This window comes from Monodelphis domestica, chromosome 1, assembly GCF_027887165.1.
Source record: "Monodelphis domestica isolate mMonDom1 chromosome 1, mMonDom1.pri, whole genome shotgun sequence".
NCBI classification, from domain to species: domain Eukaryota; kingdom Metazoa; phylum Chordata; class Mammalia; order Didelphimorphia; family Didelphidae; genus Monodelphis; species Monodelphis domestica.
In genome coordinates, this window is record NC_077227.1 from 280,861,556 (window position 1) to 280,880,962 (window position 19,407).

Below are 19,407 nucleotides of genomic sequence, written 5' to 3' on the forward strand. Positions count from 1 at the left end.
TGAAGAAGATGAATCTTCCTGACTTTAGGCTTACCACTGTACCATTGAACCATATTCCTGATTTCAGATCTGGCCTCAGACACTCAGACAGCTGGGAGACCCTGGGCAAATCACTTCACCCATTTGTCTCAGTTTCTTCATTTGTAAAATGAGCTGGAAAGGGAAAGGACAAACCATTCCAATATCTTTGCCAAGGAAACACCAAATGGGGTCATGAAGAGTTGAAAGCAATATGAAAATGGACATGATCAGAGAATGTCAGTGTTTGAAGGGACCTAGATAGAAATAGTCCTTTTGCAGATGGGGAAACTGAGTCTCTGTTAAGCTAAGTGATTTACCCCAAATCAGTTAGCTGGCTAATGATAGAGCCAGGACTCCACACAATCTCCTGATGGCACATTGTTGCTCCCATGGCTTTTCCCACTCGTTATCATGCCTGTTCTCTGTCTCTTTCTCTGCTTCTGCCTCCATCTTTGTTTCTCTGTCTCCATCTCTCTGTTTGTCTCTCTGTCTCTAACTGTCTTTCTGTCTTTCTCTTTCTCCGCTTCCAACCCAGGGTCAGATCATATTCTATTATACATTCAGTAGAACCCTAGATGCTGTTCATTCTGGTAAAACAGCACCAGAAACAAACAAAAACCATCCCACCTCTTTTCATGAGTTCATTTAAGTCCAGATAGCATTTTAGGACCTTTTGTTCCATTTCTTGACATTTCCTCTTTTGTAGTTTTTGTAAATTTTCTTTCATCCTGAGTGAGACAAGGGTCAGGATAACCAACTGTATTTGGCCTTGAACCTTTGTCTAACTGGTTCTTGAGAACCCCTGGTTTGTTTTCACATTTGCTCTTCTAAAATGTAAGAATTTGTCTTTTTAGAGTGGGCGCTTTACTGAAGATTAGCTTTAGTCTCCCAGAACTATCTTGCATCATAGCTATAAATTGAAATATTCTCAGAGGAGGAGACTTCCCATCAGAGGCTGGCCTCTCCCTCCTACATTCTCCTTCACAAGGTCCTTCCAAATGCTGACACAGTCTGGTATAAGTGGGTTTACAATTTGGGGAAACCAAGTATATACAGCAAATGACTGATCCTGATTGCTCAAGGATCCAGCTGAGCTCAGCATATTTGTAAGCTTGGGATACTTCTTTGGATTGAGTGAAAGATGGACTTTCCTGCCTAGGTCCTGCTGCACTACCTCCTCCCCTAGCAAAGTGTGGACATGATCTCAAAGATAGCTGTGGCATTCCCACAACCCAAATTTCTAGAGTTTTAACTACTTTGCTGCTAAATTTCTACTACCTTAACTATTTAACAAAAGCTAAAAAGTTAAAGGACAGTGACTTAACGGAAGCTCTTCCTCTAGTTTAAGTAGTATGTTTCCTATTTATCACCATCACAGTCATTTATATGTAGCTAGTTACCTTCATCTAAAAGGTCACCAAGGACCTATTGGTACTTGAAGGCAAATATTATTATTCAAATTTTACAGATGGAAAAACAATCACAGAGCTAGTTACATGATTTACGAAAGTCCCTAAGAAACACACCAAGGATTCTGGGAACTGAGTAGAAGAGTTGCTTTATAATCTATACCTAAGATATCAGTTACAGGTCAGATGGTAAAAATACCTGGTTAATGAAAAGATTTTTAAAACCCCAGTTCATTGCAATAAAATACAAAAATATGCTCTGAACAATTCTAACACCACCCTCCAACCATAAAGCACTAATTTTCTAACTTCAGTTTGGTTTAGAAGAACACAGCCATAGGTCCCAAGATCTAGAGATGTTCTGGAGGTCATCTAGTCCATCCCCATCATTTTACAGATAAGGAAATTGCAAACTAGAGTAGTCAAGGTAAGTGACTTGCCCAAGAAGCAAGCAGCAGAGCAAGGATCCAAATTCAGGCTGTGTAGCTTTCCAGTTTAGCCTTCTCCCCATTGTGCATAATAGGTTCAGTTTTATATTTCATAATCCAGTCAATTAGATCATTGACATAAGACTGTATTGCTCAATTTAACAATATATGTCTGGGTTCATTTTTTTTCTGAAAAACAAATAAATTTTTCCTTGCTCAACTTTCTTCCATGGAAAATGAAGGTGACTTATATAACTTCTTTTTAAAAAATATTTGGAATTCAAGAGAGTAAATTTTTTTTTTTAAAAACCATTTCCTGATTGGAAAAGTATTAGACAAAAGATGTTAGTAATGGCAGTACCTGAGGGGATTCACTTCATATATTTGCTTATATGCCTTTGTTGGGAATGTTTCTAAGTTTATCATCGAGCCATTATTTCAGAAAATGAAATATAAGAACTGTCTGCTGTCTCGCTATTTCCTGCCCCCAATTGACCTCAATCAACCCCTCCTTATCCCTTCAGCAATTTCCCAATGTTTTTGAAAATTCAAGTCACTGTTCCACAAAGTCATATCAGAAACATCCTTCCTCTTGGTTCTGTCTAGCATTGTCAAGCACACATTCAGGGAATATTCACTTTCAAGTCACCTAATTTGCATGGGTCCAGCTCAAGGACTTGTTGAATCAGGTTAAGCAACTTGCCAAATTGGGACATGTATTGCATTTCTGGAAACCCCTTGCCCTTGGTTATCAGAGTACATCAGAACAGAGGAAGCTAAATGCTTGCCTGAGGGATGTGCAGAGTTCAGATGTTTGATAAGATGCTGACATCACACCCTCCGTGTCTTTCCAAAGACCAGTCATCCATAAGAATTTTCACTCTTCCCTGGGGCCAAGTATCAGCTGGAAAGGCAGAACAAGAGATTTATTTGGATTTGAGAGGTGGCTTTCCTGAAGCTTCAACCTTTATTCTTGTGGTGGCACAACCTTTTAAAGCCTTCACTGATGGATCTGCCTCCTCAAGCTTGCTTGCCACCATTTCAGTGGTGGCAGCTGGTGCTGGGGAAAGCATTGTCCTTTGGGCAAACCCAAACTCACTTACCCAGAGACCATCAACCAGTATAACATTTGTTTTCACCCTCTCTCCTTTGACTCAAGTAAGGGGCAGTAGAAAGAGTACTAAAATATCTTTAGAACTATTTCCTCTTCTATAAAATGAGGGAGTTGTACTAAAATATTTCAAGGGTTCCTTCTGCTTCTAAGGCTATGATTCTATCACTCAGTGACTGCTGGATAGGACTTCTATCAATCCAAAGTAACTTCAACCATCTGTCCTGTGGAGTTAAGGAACTTTTTACACTTATACTAATACCTGCCCCCACCTCCAAAAAAATTCCTGATCAGCTCATTTAAATTTCCTAGTAAGTTAGGGTCATAGGGGAAACCAAGTGGATAAAGAATGAATATTCCCAGACTATTTATAGAATCCAATGGGTAGCCCATTGAGCTGGCCTATCAATAATACATAAATCAGATGAACTGGGAGCTAGGCTCAGAATTGGATCATTATGGATTAGAGGACAGATCTGTAAGGGGTTTACTATATATTCTAATTTATAGAAAGTTAAAAAAAACCTCTTATCTTCCATTTTAGAATCAATACTATCCATTGGTTCTAGAAGAGTAGTGAGGGCTAGGCAATGTAGGCTAAGTGACTTGCCCAAGGTCACACAAGTAGGAAGTGTCTATGTTCACATTTGAACCTAGGACCAGGGGACTGAGCCTGGCTCCTTATCCACTGACCACCTAGTTACCTCCTATAGAAAGTTTTTATGGGGCCTGAGGAAGTTAAGGATAATTTCTGATTCAGAATATAGATTTAATATAAGACAGATGACATATAAAAGAAATGAAATTGGAGTGAAGGAAAAGAACTGTTCTGGTTTCTGAAACCTAAGGAAAATTAAAGAAACTTTAAATACATATACTGTCTGCCTACATTGATATGAGAGGTAATATTAACTTAGTAGCTAGAAAGGCTGCTATCCAAAGTAATCCAATAAATACTCATTACCTACTGGGGCAGCTAGGTAGCACAGTGAATAGACCACTGGGCTTGGAATCAGAAAGACTCATATTCTTGGGTTCAAATCTGACCTCAGACACTTATTAATTAGCCATGTGACCCTGGGCAAGTCACTTAACTTGGGTTGCCTCAGTTTCCTCATCTGTAAAATGAGCTGGAAAAGAAAATGGCAAACTTCAGCATTTTTGTCAAGAAAACCCCTAATGGGGTCACAAAGAGACAGATACAACTGAAAAACAATGTGAGCAAGGCACTGTACTGGAGGGGGTGGGGGTGGGGGTGGGACATGAAAAGCAGTCCCTGCTATATTCCTCTTTGAGGAAGAATCAGGCAGCTAAGTGGCATGTTAGATAGAGCTCTATGTCTGGAAGTAGGAAGACCTGAGTTCAAATTTATCCTTAGATACTTTCTAGCCCTGTGACTCTATAAGAGTCACTGAACCTCTGTTTGCTTCATTTTCTTATCTGTAAAATGAGGATAAAAATAGCACCTACCTCCAATGATTTATGAGATAATAATCGTAAAGTACTTACTTAGCATAGTGCCTGGCATGGATAATAAACACTACATAAATGTTTAGCCACCATCATCATTATTATTAATTATGGAAAAATGTTTTACATGAATGCACATGTAAAATCTATATCAGATTGCTTGCCATCTCGGAGAGAGGAGGGGAGGAGAGAAGTCAAGACTCAAAATCTTTTTAAAATGTTGAAAACTGTTTTTACATGTAACTGGGGGAAAATAAAATAAAATAATTTTTAAAAATTCAGACAAACCAACAACAAAATGATTAATTAGGAAAGGTTTATAGGGAATTACATGTGAGGGGAACTATAACCTAAACTATTCCATGAATTCTTGTACCATAGTGCCAAAACAATGCCTGCTTTTAAGAAGTTGTAGAATAGATTATTGGTACCAGTGGTTTTAAGTATAAATTCCTGGCCGGTGCTTAAAAGGTACTCTTATCATTGATTTGATTGTTTTCATGATGGCTAAATTCAGGAATTAGAGCAATATAGTGGTAAAAGGGTTTAAAGGAAGCTTTGGAATCAGGAAAACTTGCATTCTGGATCTGTTCTGAAACATGTCGATACAGTTAAGTAAGATCTTGGACAAATTACTGGCCCCGGCAATGCTTTGAGATCTGTAATAAATGATAGATGAGTTGTTCATCTACTTTGGTGGAGGAAAGCTCCACACTATGAGTTTTCTGCACTGGTAAAAACAGAAGTCTAAATACTATCCCCAATCAAAAAAAAAATTCCTTGTGGCTATCAACATAATCCCCATTCATCTCGATCATGAATAAAGACTGGACTTATGCCTAAATAGTCCACATGGTTAATTTCAGGTACCTCTGGATCCAGTTGTGTGACAGCTGCTCTAGGGAACACTTGGAGTCACTGTGTGAATACCAGACTGATTCTCCAGAATCTTGAGTCAAAGAGAAGACAGGTAAGCCTCTTGTCTACAATAGGTCTTGTTTTCATTCCTTCATTTACATTCCTATCACCACCACACTAGAAGCAGGACCTCATAACCTCCCACCTGCCTCCTAATCAGTCTCCTTACTTTTACTTTCTTCCTTCCACCAATCCACCCTATACAAATGACCTCATCAAACTTCCCAATACACAGTTCTGATTATATATGCCAACACTCAAAAATTCTATTGGCTCCTCATTAATAAGAGATAAGTATTTATCGTTTACTATGTGCTTGGGACTTTACAGTTATCTCATTTGATTCTCACATTAACCCTAAGGGGTAGGTGCTATTATCATCCCCACTTTATATATGAGGAAACTGAGGCAAACGGGCTTCAGTGAGTTTCCCAGGATGACCTAGATAGTGTCTAAAGCTGGATTTGAATCGAGGTCTTCCTTCCTCCAAGCCCAGCACTCTATCCACTGTGCCACCTTGTTGCCATATTACTTATAAAACAAATTCCAAACAAAGGTCTCCACAATCTGGTTCCAATTTATCTTTCCTTATTCATCTTACATTCTTTTGAGTCAAACAAAGGGGGAAGGAAAGGGGAAGGGATTCAACATTAATTAAGCACTTTCTCTGTGCCAGCTAGCTAGAGAGGGAGTCAGTAGCAGTTGAGGAGATTAGGAAAGGTTTAGTGTAGAACTTCCTCTTGAAGGAAGAAAGGTGGAGATGAGTAAAGGGTGCATTATAGGTATGTAGACAGCCAATAGAAAGACAAAGAGATGGAAAGTGGAGCACCATCTATGTTCATTTCTGCAAAATGTGTCCTACTCATTCTCCATCCCTTCTGATCACATCACTCACCTGAAACTTACTTCTGATTTTCCCAGTGATCTCTTAATTTTGAAATCCTGTAAGTTTTTCCAGTTCCCACCCTTCCTAATTATCTTTTGACACTCTTAGGGTAACTAGGAGGCACTGTAGGCAGAGTGCCAGCCCTGGAATCAGGAAGACTCATTTTCATGAGTTCAAATCTGACCTCCGACACTTCCTACTTGTGTGATCCTGGGCGAGTTACTAAACCTTGTTTGTCTCAGTTTCTTCATCTATAAAATGAGATGGAGAAGGAAATGGCAAGCTACTCCAATATCTTTGCCAAGAAAAGCCCAAATGGGGTCATGAAAAGACAGACATGACTGAAACAACTGAATAAATTTGACACCCTTGACCACACCTTCCTCCTGGATTTCTTTCTCCTTTTTCACCTTTTGTGACATTACTTTCTCTATTGGTTTTCCCTCCTGTTTGACTGTTCTGAGACTTTTTTGCAGGATTATCTACATTAATTAATTAATTTAAAAGTATTTTTCCATTTACATAATTCATGTTCTTTCCCTTCCCTTTTCCCTCCCCCCACCAAGAGCCAACAAGCAATTCCACTGGGTTATACAGGTATTATCACTCAATACCTATTTCTATATTATTCATTTTTATTATCTTTTATTTCCCACCTCCTAAATGAGGTGTCCTCATTGTTGTCCCAGCCTTGTTATTGTCATTGTCTTCTTCTTCTCCTCCTCCTTCTCCTTATTCTTCTTCCTTAACTTCCATCTTAGAATCAACACTATGTATTAGTTTCAAGGCAGAAGAGCAGTAAGGGCTAAGCAATGGGGGTTTAGTGAATTTCTCAGGGTCACACAGCTAGAAAGTGTCTGAGCTCAGATTTGAACCCAGGACCTTCTATCTCTAGACCTGGCTTTTGATCCATTGAACTTGCTGGCTGGCCCTTAGATGCTTTCTTTTGATGATTCCATAAGCATCCCAGTTAACTCCAAACTGATGATAATGATGAGCATTTATTAAGCACTCGCTGTTATAATTACATTTCTCTGGAGATCATGTCTTACTTTTATCCAGAGAAAGAAAAAGAGATAGCTAGCTAAGTGGTACACCTTCTAAGTTCCTGAAACTTAGGGAGGGAAAGAGAGCAACTTCCTGTCCCCTCTCCCAATTTATGCTTTTCTTGATGTCCCTTTCCAATAATGCAGATTCATACCTCAGTCCAAACCATAGGGGAGTCTTTCCCATGCCAGGATTGCCCTACTTGGCATTTTGAATGGCAACACAGTATGCATCCTAGCAAGTTATAGACATAAGGAAGGAAGATTCCACCCATGGCCTCAGGGTGATACAATTCAGAGCTTTGGCACTAAGTTTTTTTTTTTTAATTTAAAATTTACCTTCTAAATTTTAAATCAAAAGATTGTTTTGGGGGTCAAAAAGGAGTAAGATTAATATTAACTTTCCACACTTACTATGTACTAGGCACTGTGCTAAATGCAGAGTGGGCAATGCAGATAGAGTGAATAAGACAATCACTGACCTCAGACAGTTTGCCTCTACAAAGGGAAGATAACACATAAATAGTGGAGGAATAAAGGTTGGGGGAAGAGAGAACATGTGCAGTACTGTGGTTTGGAAACAACTGTTTAGTGGAGGCCTCGGTGAAATAAGGTGGGAAGTGACCTATCAGAGCCCAACATTCAAGGTTCAGGTGGGAGTGCAATGAGGAGGATATGGATAATAGCCAGAGTTTAGAGATTGTGGTTTGGAAGTGGCCTTTTCCTTTGTTCTGATGTTCAGACCTGAATCACCAAATGTTGAATGTTTCCATTTGGACATCTGATCTGTATCTCAAACTCATGATTCTGTCCCTTTAAGCCTCACTATTCATCTCTCTCTCTCTCAACGTCCCTATTTCTGTTAAAGGCATTGTGTAATTTGAATCTGTTACCCTAAAAAACTACGATCCCCAGATTCCCAGCACCCTACTCACTTCCTGTTGTTATGTACTGACGTAAGCAGGATATAAATTGGGTGGAGTTCTGTCTCAGGTCCTTTTTTCCTTCTTGTCTCAGCTTTGGTGGAGCGGGCTTTTTGAGTGGGTAGAAAAAAAATTAGTCACATGGTTCTGTCTTGTTAGATAATAAACTTTATAAAAAATAATACTTAAAGTATTGCAACATTAATTTAAATCCTAAAGCATTACCATACTTTCAGTCACCCAGGTTCACAAGCTTGTAGACTCTTCCCTCTCTTTCATCTTCCCTATCCAATCCCAATCCAGTTAATACATTTTATTCATTCTCTCACCTGGATCTGGATGATTCCAATAGCTTCCTGACTGGTCTCCTCATTTCCAGCCTTTCCCCTTTAATCAGTCCACCTAATTGCCAAAATGACTGGTCATTCCACTCTTCTGCAAAAGAAGCGAAAATGGGTCACCAATGCTTCATCATCGGGTAATCTGCACATTTCTTTATTTGGCCTTAAAAGCAGTCCATCTGTCCCCCCACCACTTTCCAGCCTTATAACACATTCTGTTTTCAGGTCAAGTTAGCCTGCTTGCTCTTCCTTGAACATAATATTCTATCTCCCACCTTCAGGCCTTTGAAAAGTCTGTCTCCCAGTAGTTAGAATGCACTCATTTGCTATTCAGAATATTTAGGTTTCTTTAAGGCTCTGATTCAGTTCCTATACAAAGCCTTTCCTGAACATTATTCTCTTACCCCCACCATCCATATCACTAGAAAATATTTTGAATTCATTTTGATTCTGGTTTGCATACAGCATTCCTTTTATCCAAGTATATATTGTAATTCCCTCCTCTCTCCTCCAGTAGCCTATCACCTTCTTGAGGACAGGAACTATTTTTCCTTTTTCCTTTGCATGTAGTAGAAGCTCAAAAAATACTTAGTAAACTGAGTGGAATACTGCACAATTTTCAGAGAGTCATACATAGCATTCCATAATCAGTCTTGACTATATTTTTAAAAACAGCCAAAGTTATCTATATATTCATTATTTTCAGTACTCATATTTTTCTTTATTAAGGGTCACTGATCCATAACATACTTAGTGGTAGCCAGACAGAAGGGGTTTTTTGTTTGTTTTAGATAAAAGAAAGTAGAGGAGGAAGAGCAGAGAGTAGAGGCCTCAAGGAAGCGAGTGGAAGACATTCAAGTTATCCAGACTTGACTTTTTTGTTGATGCAGCCTAGATGGAAAGAAGGAGAGATATTCAGGAAACACCACCTTTCAGTGACTGCCCCCTCACTACCATCACCTCCCACACACATACAAACACATTTTGTCTTTTAAGTCCAAGGACTATACTGCTTTGTCCCCATTTCTGTACAGCTGAACTGTTGGAAATACACTGTATGTAAGGGCAGGAGCAAGACTCTTTTATTTTTTAAAACCCTTACCTTCCTTCTTGGAATCAATACTGTGTATTGGCTTCAAGGCAGAAGAGCGGTAAGGGCTAGGCAATGGGGGTTAAGTGACTTGCCCAGGGTCACACAGCTGGGAAGTGGCTGAGGCCAGATTTGAACCTAGGACCTCCCATCTCTAGGCCTGACTCTCAATCCACTGAGCTACCCAGCTGCTTCCAGCAAGACTCTTTTAAACATTTCCTTGAAAACTTAATTAGAATCAGTTCCTGGAAAGGGGCCTGACTGCTAGTTTCAAGTAAAGCAAATGAGGAAGGGTCCACCAGCTGTTTTAAGTAGAGGTAGGGAAGGAGCCCTTGTCTGCCCAATAAATAAGGAAAAATTTTCTCTTTCAATTACAGTTCTAGGTATGCTATGATGAAGGGATTGACTAACTAGGGTGGATTAATATAAAATTTCATATTTCTGGTAAAAGAAGAAATTAAATTTTCTGATATCCAGTTTAGCAGAGAATGCATGTAAATTGCCCCCCACCCCTACCAAACCCCTAGAAAGAACCAGGACACCAGAAAAGATGGTTTTATTCATTAAGATTCAAATTTTTTTGTTTTTGTCCCTCCCTTTTCCAAAAGGAGATTAATTCTCACTTAGATATGAGTCCCCTTATGCTTACAAAAATTCCTACAAGTTGTAATGTCTTGTGCCTCATTTATGGGACCATCCTCTTTCCAGTAATCTGGCAACTAGGGAATTACTTTAGAGTGATGACAGGTTCTAGTCTAAGAAGGAGCTTGATTAGGCATTAATGAAATTCGGGGGGGGGGGGGATGGGGGGGGTCATGGGGGGGGAGGAAACCTTTATTGAAGTACAACAGCAAAGGGAACACAGAATTCCAGCCAAGTACATTGCTTTGGTTATAATTGTTCTCTACCTTTTCAGAATTGCTCAAGTGTGAAATCCAACCCCTTGTCCCTCTCCTTCTCTCCCCCACACTCCCACAGTCAAAGCATCCCCAAGAGAGAGTGACCAGATTAGAAACATGGCCAAAAAGACTGGTAAAATGTTAACTCTAGGAGAATTTTTTTTTTCAGTAAATCAAGCAAAAGTGGTGGCATTCACCCATCAAGATACAAAATCTGGTCAATTTAACCCAGGTTTGGCATGCCAAAAAGGTGTAGTATTTAAGTCTGACTAAATAAATGTGATGCAATAGGTTCCACGCAGAGTATGTGGATGGGTACAATCCGTGCTGTTGTCAAAGAAGGCTGAAAACATGCCAGGGTGCGCAATTCCTATTTTTACCTTCACATTCAGAAAAAAGATAGAAAACGGATAATTACCAAAATATATCTTGTTTTCAAGAGGAGATGAGCCTGGCCAATAAATTGTCACTCCCCCCCCCCCTTTTTTTTAAACTTTACCTTCCATCTTAGATGTAATATGGTATATTGGTTCTAAGGCAGAAGAGTGGTAAAGGCGGGGCAATGGGCCTGGTTCCCAATCCACTGAGCAACCTAATTGCTGCCTGTCACTTTTCAGCATGCCAAGTTTGGGAAATATATCCAGAAAGGTACTTTGAACATAGAATTTCCCAAATAAAAATTTATCTGCACAGTTGTTCCATATCGCTAAGAAAATTCTCCTTCAAAGCCCTTTTTATCCTCCTTGTAGAATATATACCTTCTAAACAGAAAAAGGATCTTTCTAGGAAATCTGACATAGAGAAGTGGGAGATTCTGAACTACAAAACCCATCCTTCTATCTCCATGATGCCCTCTAAACGTTAGGGCCTCAATGGTTAGTACTGGAGTACATTCCCATAGGGGTTAGGTGAGGTCTAGTTTAATTAACCACTCATTTTTGCCCTAGTTCTGTTCCAACCCAACTGGTTCCATTTTTATACACAATCTTTCTGGAGACATTCCTTTGGGCAATGACCTTTTCCATTTCCAACAGCTAAGTGGGCTGGAAAAAAAAAACGATTCGGTTCAATTCCATCAGTATTTAGTAATTCCTAAACAGTAGTGAAACATGAACAGAAATAAAACAGAGTGGCATCAAAGAAATTTTAAGGGAGAGGGAAGGTGGAATAATATATAACATATACACATAAGTAAATAGAAGATAATTTGAGGAAAGAAAGAACATCAACAACTGGAAGTGATTAAGAGACTTCTTGTAGGAGATGATAATTGTGCAAAACTTTGTTGAAGACTTTTTCTGGATCTATTAATAAAATCATATGATTTCATTTGGTTTTGTAATTTTTCCAAATATTGAACCAGCCCTGCATTCCTGGTATAAATCCTACTTCATCATAGTTTATGATCATTATGATATAATGTTATAATCTTCTTGTTAGTATCTTATTTAAAAATTTTACATCAATATTCATTAGGTAAATTGATCTATAGTTTTCTTTCTCTGTTTTTGCTTTTTCTAGCCTAGTACCATATTTGTGTTTTAAAAGGGGTTTGTTAGGACTCCACCTACTTTTCCTATTTATAATATAATATTGGAATGAATTGTTCTTTAAATATTTGATAAAATTAATCTGTGAATCCATCTGGCTAGAGATTTTTTATGAAAAGAACTTTAAAGGAAGCTGTGCAAAGGCATGGACTGTCAAGGTTAGGAAATAGTCTATAGATTACAGGAGCTAGAATAAGGAAGACTTGAATTCAAGTGAGGCCTCTGACACTTACTACTTCTGTGATCTTGGGCATATCACTTAACTTTTGTCTGTGTCAGTCTCCTCATCTGTAAAATGGATATGATAATAATAGCACCTAACTCTCAGGGCTATGTGAGGACCAAATGAGATCATGATTATGAAGTATTTTGCAAGCCATAAATAGCATTATAGATATGCAAGCTAATATGAAGTAAATATAGAAGGATACGTAGGAGCCATATGTGAATGGCTTTAAATGCCAGGCTGAGGAATGAATAATTTATTCACAAACCAACATGGAGTTATTAAAGATTTTTGAGTAGGGTTTTGATATGGTCACATATGTATTTTGGGGATATTGTTAATTTCCTAGTTTTATGGATTGGAGAAGGGAATTGAACTCATTGAACTAAGCAAAGAGGAAACTGAAATAAATCGTACAATGGTAAGGGACCTACCAAGGTCACCTACTAGGTGAATGGAGAGAAGATGTGAAACAGTGATGGAATGATAATATAATTTGGCAAACTTGACCAATTACATAGAATATAAAGGAAGAGAAGACTCAAGGAGGATTTCAAAATTTGCAAACTTGGGAGACTAGAAGGATGATGGAGGCCTTAAAAGAAATAGGGAAGTTTGGAGGAAGGGCAGTTTTCGGAAGAAAAATACTGAATTGTTTTATCCACATTGAATTTGAGATATGTATAGGATGTCTAAGTAGATATTGTCTAGCAGGCCATTGGTAATACAGGACTGAAGTCTAGGAGAGAGATTCAAGCTCAATATATAAATCTGGGACTTCTTTGCATAGAAACAATCATTCAACCTATGGGAGCTAATGAGAGAAAGAATAGAAGACTTATTATAAAGACTTAGGAAACATGCATGTGTAATAAGTGGAAGCCAGATGATGATGATCTGACAAAGATGAAAAAGAAGCACTCAAGTAGAAAACAGAGAGAGAGCAGCATCATGGAAGTCAAAGAAGGAAAGTGTGTCCAGGAGGCAATGATCAACAGTGTCAAAAGCTCTGAGAGAGGCCAAGATGGTGAAAATGCCATTGGATTGGACACTTAACAGTTCACTGTTAACTTTGGAGAGAGTAATTTCAATCCATTGGTGGGACTGGAAACTGTATTGTAAGAATTGAAAAGTGAATAGGAAATGAAGAAATGAAGATACAAGCAAAGAATAAGTATGCTGTATTTTTTTTCTACAAGTTTGTGAAAAAAAGAATATCTGTCTACCGGTGTAGATATATACACCCATATATGCATACATGTACACATACACATAAAAATGATATCTATGTATGTCAATATTTCTATATTTATGTAGACAACAGAGAAGAAGCTTAGTGGATAAGGAGAGACTAAAGATAAAAGATAGGGAATGATCAAGGAAACAAATTTCCAAAGAATATGGGAGAGATGAGATAAAGGGCACTAGTAGAGCAGTTGGTTTTGGCAAGAAGGGTTATGTCTTCCTTAGAGAATGAAACAGAGAAGAGAAAATGAATGGTTTTGATTTATGGAATAAGGTAAAAGGGGAAATGCATAGGGGATTGCCTCAATTTTCTCAATCAAGAGTAAGATCTTCTAAGTCTTGGTCATTGGAAAGAGGTGGTCTAGAAGACTCAATGATAAAAGCGAAAGTTTCAGATAGCAATTAATTTGGAGTGAGCCAAATAGTCAATCAGTTGTAACAATTAAAATTAGTTTTTCTGCTAAAAGTATTATATTTTTATGAGGTTTATTAAAAATTAAGAAATAAAGAAAATACAAAATAAGAAAGCACATGTCTAGGAGGGCTGAAAAGCCCAATCAATTTCACTTACTACATCTTGAGAGACTCATGTGCTTAGAAGCAGAAGCAGGGAGAGTGTGAAGTAGTGGGAGAGTCAGTTTAAATACAAATTGTGTTCTCTCACTCAGGTGAGGACTCAGGGTGATGTTATATGGAATTCTGGGAACTACCAAGGACTTCTGGGAATTGAAGTCTGGGGTTCAAATCTCCATTTTACACAGGGAAAAGTAAAAGTATTACCACAGTAGCAATGAAGGCCCAATTGAGATTGTTCAGTTATGTCTGACTCCCATGGAGTATAATTGGCAAAGGTACTGGAGTCATTTGCCATTTCCTTCTCCAGTGGATTAAGGGAAATAAGTTAAAAAAAAATCACTTTAAAAGTGACTTCCTCTGGGTCATATATCTAGTAAGTATCTGAGGCCAAATTTGAACTTCTGATTCCAGGACCAGCACTCTATCCATTGAGCCATCTAACTATTTCCCCAACTGAGATTAGATAAATTATATTTGTAGTAGAACAACATGACATCATTGTATGGCTTTCTCAAAGCAACAATTGAGTAGGAGGGAAGAAGAGAGAAGAGGGCAGGAAGACTAAGTAATCCAGGGGTTGGGGATGCCAGAATATGAAAGGTGATACATCAGGGATTCAAAAGATAGAGGAATGGTAGTTTTAAACTAATTAAGCATAGGGACAAGAGAATGAAACTAAGAGATGGAATGTCTTGTTTGTGGAACAACCAGGAAGTAAACATCACTGGAGTTCAGGGTACATGTTGGACCCAGAGAGTTATAAAATTGCTTATACCTAAGGCCCAGCTGGTTCTATTTCCCAAGGAGATCAGGGGAAAAGGAAAGAACCTATATATTCCATAATATTTATAGCAGCTGTCCTTGTGATGGCAAGGAATTGGAAATTGAGGGGGTGCCCATCAGTTGGTATTAGCTAAACTAAAATTGTGGTATATAATTATGATGGAATACTACTGCACCATAAGAAATGATTAGCAAGATAATTAAAAAAAACACTTGGAAAAAACTACACATGATAATGAGCAACAAAATAAGTAGAACCAAGAAAACATCATATAAAACTATAGAATTAATGATGGAAAAACAAATTGTGAATGTTACCTCTAGAGAATGAACTGAAAGTTAGAAATATGAAAGACTTAATTTGTATGAACATATCTGTCTTAGAAGATGCCTTCTGTGATGTGAGGAAGGAGGGGAGGGGCTATGACACTTGTGGATAAATTCTGTTAATTTTTTTTTCAAGTACATGTTGAGGAGTAAGGTGAGAAGACTAGAAAGGTTGGAAAGGGCAAGTTTATGAAGGGCTTTGAATGCCAAACAAAGCATTTTTTGTTGGATACTAGAGGCAGTAGGGAGACATTGGAATTTGTTGAAAAGAGAAGTGCCATAGATGTAAGATTTCATCATTTGTTTGTTGATTTGGAGCATAAAGATGCTTCTGCCTAATTAATATAGGATGATTGGAAGTACAGTATCATTAAGCTCTCTGATCAGATTAAAAATGAGCCTGAATTGGAAAATGAAAGATCTAGAATAACAAAGGGAAATGATGAAAAGAGGTAGAGACAGGGAGAATAGCACTTCCAGACCTCAGACTATATTATAAAGCAGCAATCATCAAAACCATCTGGAAATAGTTAAAAAACAGAGAAGTAAACTAATGGAACAGACCAGACAAAGGAGAATCAGAAACAATGGAATTCCATAACCTAACATTGAATAAACCAGAAAAAAAGAATCTGAGCTATACCCAGAATGAAGGTGATTTAGTCTTACACTTTGCCCATTGTCATCAAATCTGCTTCTCCAGGGATAGGAAATAAGCAAACTCAACTGGCACAATTCAGGTCAACTGTAGAGGACTGGAGCTGACTTCATAGCTCTCCTTACTTATTCCTCACACTGGTGTATGGGAGGTCCTGGCGCAGCACAAGCCATAAACTTTGTTGGACATAGACACCTGCAAACACCAATGACAGTGCAAGGGTAAACATCAAAGGCCAAATTCCCAAAGTCCTTCCCAAACCTTGCCTATCTCTCCTTACAAAGTCTTCCTCCACTCATTCTCACTGTAGTGTCCAATGACTTTCACTAAAACACTCATTTCTGCTATCCCTTCTCTCATCCCCAAGGCTAATCAGTATCTGCATCCATTAAATCGCTTGTACAATCATCATCCTTCTTACTCCTTAGATCCCCTACATAGTTTAGTACAGCATTCTCAAATTGTGCACTATGGACCTCTCTTCAGCCCTGAGACTCTTTCAGAGGGTCTGTGATGTCAAAATTGTTTGCATAATAATATTAAAATGTCTTAATTTCCAATATGTTAAAAATTGGTAGCTAAAACTCACATAAATAAAAACTCTTTCACGTAGGGTGGAATTCTCAGTAATTTTTGAAAGTATAAAGGGGACCTGAGACCAAAAAGACTGAGAACTGCTGATTTAATAGAATTATTTTTTCCCTTTGTTTAAATATTCTTTATGTCAAGGAAGAGTTCAGTTGGGAGAGGGGAGTAGTATGAGAGTGATGGAAAAGGTAACAGTAAAACCTTTAAAAAAATGATCTAGCAAAAGTTTGCACATTCCATTCACCTCAGATGCTCCCCAACGCATCCAGAGCAGTCCCATGTGTCCTGCTACACAAGCCAGACCCTATCCTTGCTTCTGCCTCACAGCTCTTCAACACCTTATCATGCCTACTTTATTGCCACTTGAAAGAATAGAATCATCAGATGTTAGGAGGGACCTTGGAGGTCATCTAGTGATTTTTATAGACAAATTTTATAGTTGAAGAAGATGAAACTCAGAGAAGAGAAAGGATTTGCCCAAAGTCACCCAATACCATCACAGAACTGGGACTATACCCCAGAATCACAGAGTTTGTGAGTTGGAAAGATCTGCAGCAAATGTCTAAGGCTAACCCTACACTAAAATAATCCCCATGATGAAATGCCAGATGCCAAAGTCTCTTCTTGAATGTTTCTGAGGAGGACAAACCTACCACCTTTGAGAGCAACCATTCCATAGTTCCACAATTCTATTTGTAAGGAAGTTTTCCTTACATAAAACCTGAATTTATCAACTTACACCTTCACTCATGTGGACAGCTAGTTGGCACAGCATATAGAGTACCAGCCTGGAGTCAGGAAGACTCAACTTCCTAAATTCAAATCTGGCCTCAGACATTAACTAGTTGGGTGACTCTGGGCAAATCACTTTACTCTGCCTCAGTTTCCTCATCTATAAGTGAACTAGAGAAGGAAATGGCAAACAACTCCAGTGTCTTTGCCAAGAAAACCTAAAATAGGGTCACAAAGAGTTGGACATGACTGAAAAATGACTAAACATCATCAATTTGCTCTACCCACCAATTTACTCTATTGATTTGCTTAACCCTCTAATTGTTCCTTACCTTTTCTTGCCAACTATTTTTCTTATCTTTTTTTAGATCAACTTCATCTGTTTCGCTCCTAATCCTCTTAAATCCTCTATAATTCCTTTATATCCTCTTTAATTATCTTTGATCCTGCTTCTATTAAAAAGTGGAATCTGGACCAGTTTCTAGGCCTGGAGATTTATTCTCTAAATTTTATCTAAAATTTTGCAATCTTCTCAGCCAATTCATCCTTCTCACTAGTACCCCTTCAAATTACTTACAAAATTTTCTTTATATCCAGCCCAAATTCTCTCTTTTCCTGTATCACTTTCTCACAGAAGAATCACAACTAGGATTCCTATCTTCTGATCTTTCCTACCCTATGCCTTATGGGTCCCCAAATTCCAATATCAAGTGGAGGTAGGTCCTGGAGACCAGTCACTGGCTCTTTAGTCATAGGATCTTTTTTCAAATGTGATGCCAGCTGGGCAACTTTGAGCTTCAATTTCCTAATGTATGAAATAAAGGGATTTGAAAGGATGGCCTATGAGATTCATTTTAATTATGTCTGGAGTTAGAGAAACCCAAGTTCAAATGTGGCCTCAGATACTTACTAGCTGTATGAGCCTGGACAAGTCACTTATCCTTGGTCTGCCTCAGTTTCCTGAATTGTAAAATGGGGATGATAATGGCAAGGTTGTTGTGAGGATCAAATTATACACACACACACACACACACACACACACACACACACATATATATATATATATGTATATATATATATATATATATATAATATTGTGTCCAGCTTCACAAACTTTGGGTTTTGAGGGTGAAGGGTGGGAAGAGGATACAGAGGGGATGGAGGAAAGATGATCTAAAGTTTTTGATTGTGCTATTTCTTGATGTCTTTGTTGCTCAGTTATTTCACTAGTCTTCCTTGCATGGGAGAGATGGTAGCCACTCTGTGTTTATCATACTCCTAGGTCTCACCTTTTACTATTTTTGGTTACCTTGGCACTCTCAGGTTTGCATGGTAGATAAATGAATATGGGAGATGCCCATTTAAGGTATGAATGATGGATTTTATTGTACATTCATTTATTACAGGGGATGCAGGGGATGCTAATTTAAATTCTTCCTTTACTGAAAGAAGCAAGAGTTTTGAGGGTATGAATGATTTTATTTTATTCATAAGCAAAATGGAATACCTGCAAGTGAATTCTGTTTAACACAGATTCTACTGACTGAGTAGTGAATGGTATTATTGTTTCACCCTTACTTGTCCCTGAAGAAGACTGCATTTGAAGATTGGATTTTATTAAAGTACATCTCCCACTGTGGGCCAGAGGGTCAAAGGTTCACATCTGTTCACCACCATAAGCATTCTGGATCTGCTTTTTTTGTTCCTCATAGAGGAAGTGGGAGGAAGGAAGGCAGAGGTAGCAGTGGCTCAGGGCGTGACTTTCCCCCTTTGCTCATACATAGCATTGTCCTTTGGCTCAAAAATACTCTTTCCCCTCATAAAATTTGGGTTTTGAAATGTTCCTTGCTGTTTGCCTGTATTTAGAGTGGGAAGTGCTACTTGCTATACATGTGGCAGAAGTGAAATCTAATGAAAAGAGAATCATGGGAATGGATCAGTTGGTGGGTGTTTACTGGAAGCCAATGTTCCCACAGTCATGAGATGAATGAAGTCTTGGCAAGGACTCTTTGGCAAGGATTTCTCCATTGGTAGTGCTAGAGCATATAGGTACACAGAGCCATGGAATGCTGCTCTGAGGTATTAGCCCTTTATTTGCTATTATTGACTTGAAAGCTTTAGTTACAGAATTTTAATTTTTTGTCTTATATTCTTAGAAACAGGAAAGATGAACATAGTGT

General features: G+C 38.3%; 1 protein-coding gene across 1 annotated transcript in view; it reads left to right on the forward strand.

Moving 5' to 3' along the window:
* RAD51B (RAD51 paralog B) overlaps positions 1 to 19,407 on the forward strand; it is a 922,671-nt gene that overhangs the window by 820,738 nt on the left and 82,526 nt on the right. The window contains exon 9 of the mRNA XM_007473087.3: positions 5,306 to 5,409. Within this exon, the coding sequence (XP_007473149.2) occupies positions 5,306 to 5,409 (104 nt within the window). The remainder of the gene's footprint in view (positions 1 to 5,305; positions 5,410 to 19,407) is intronic.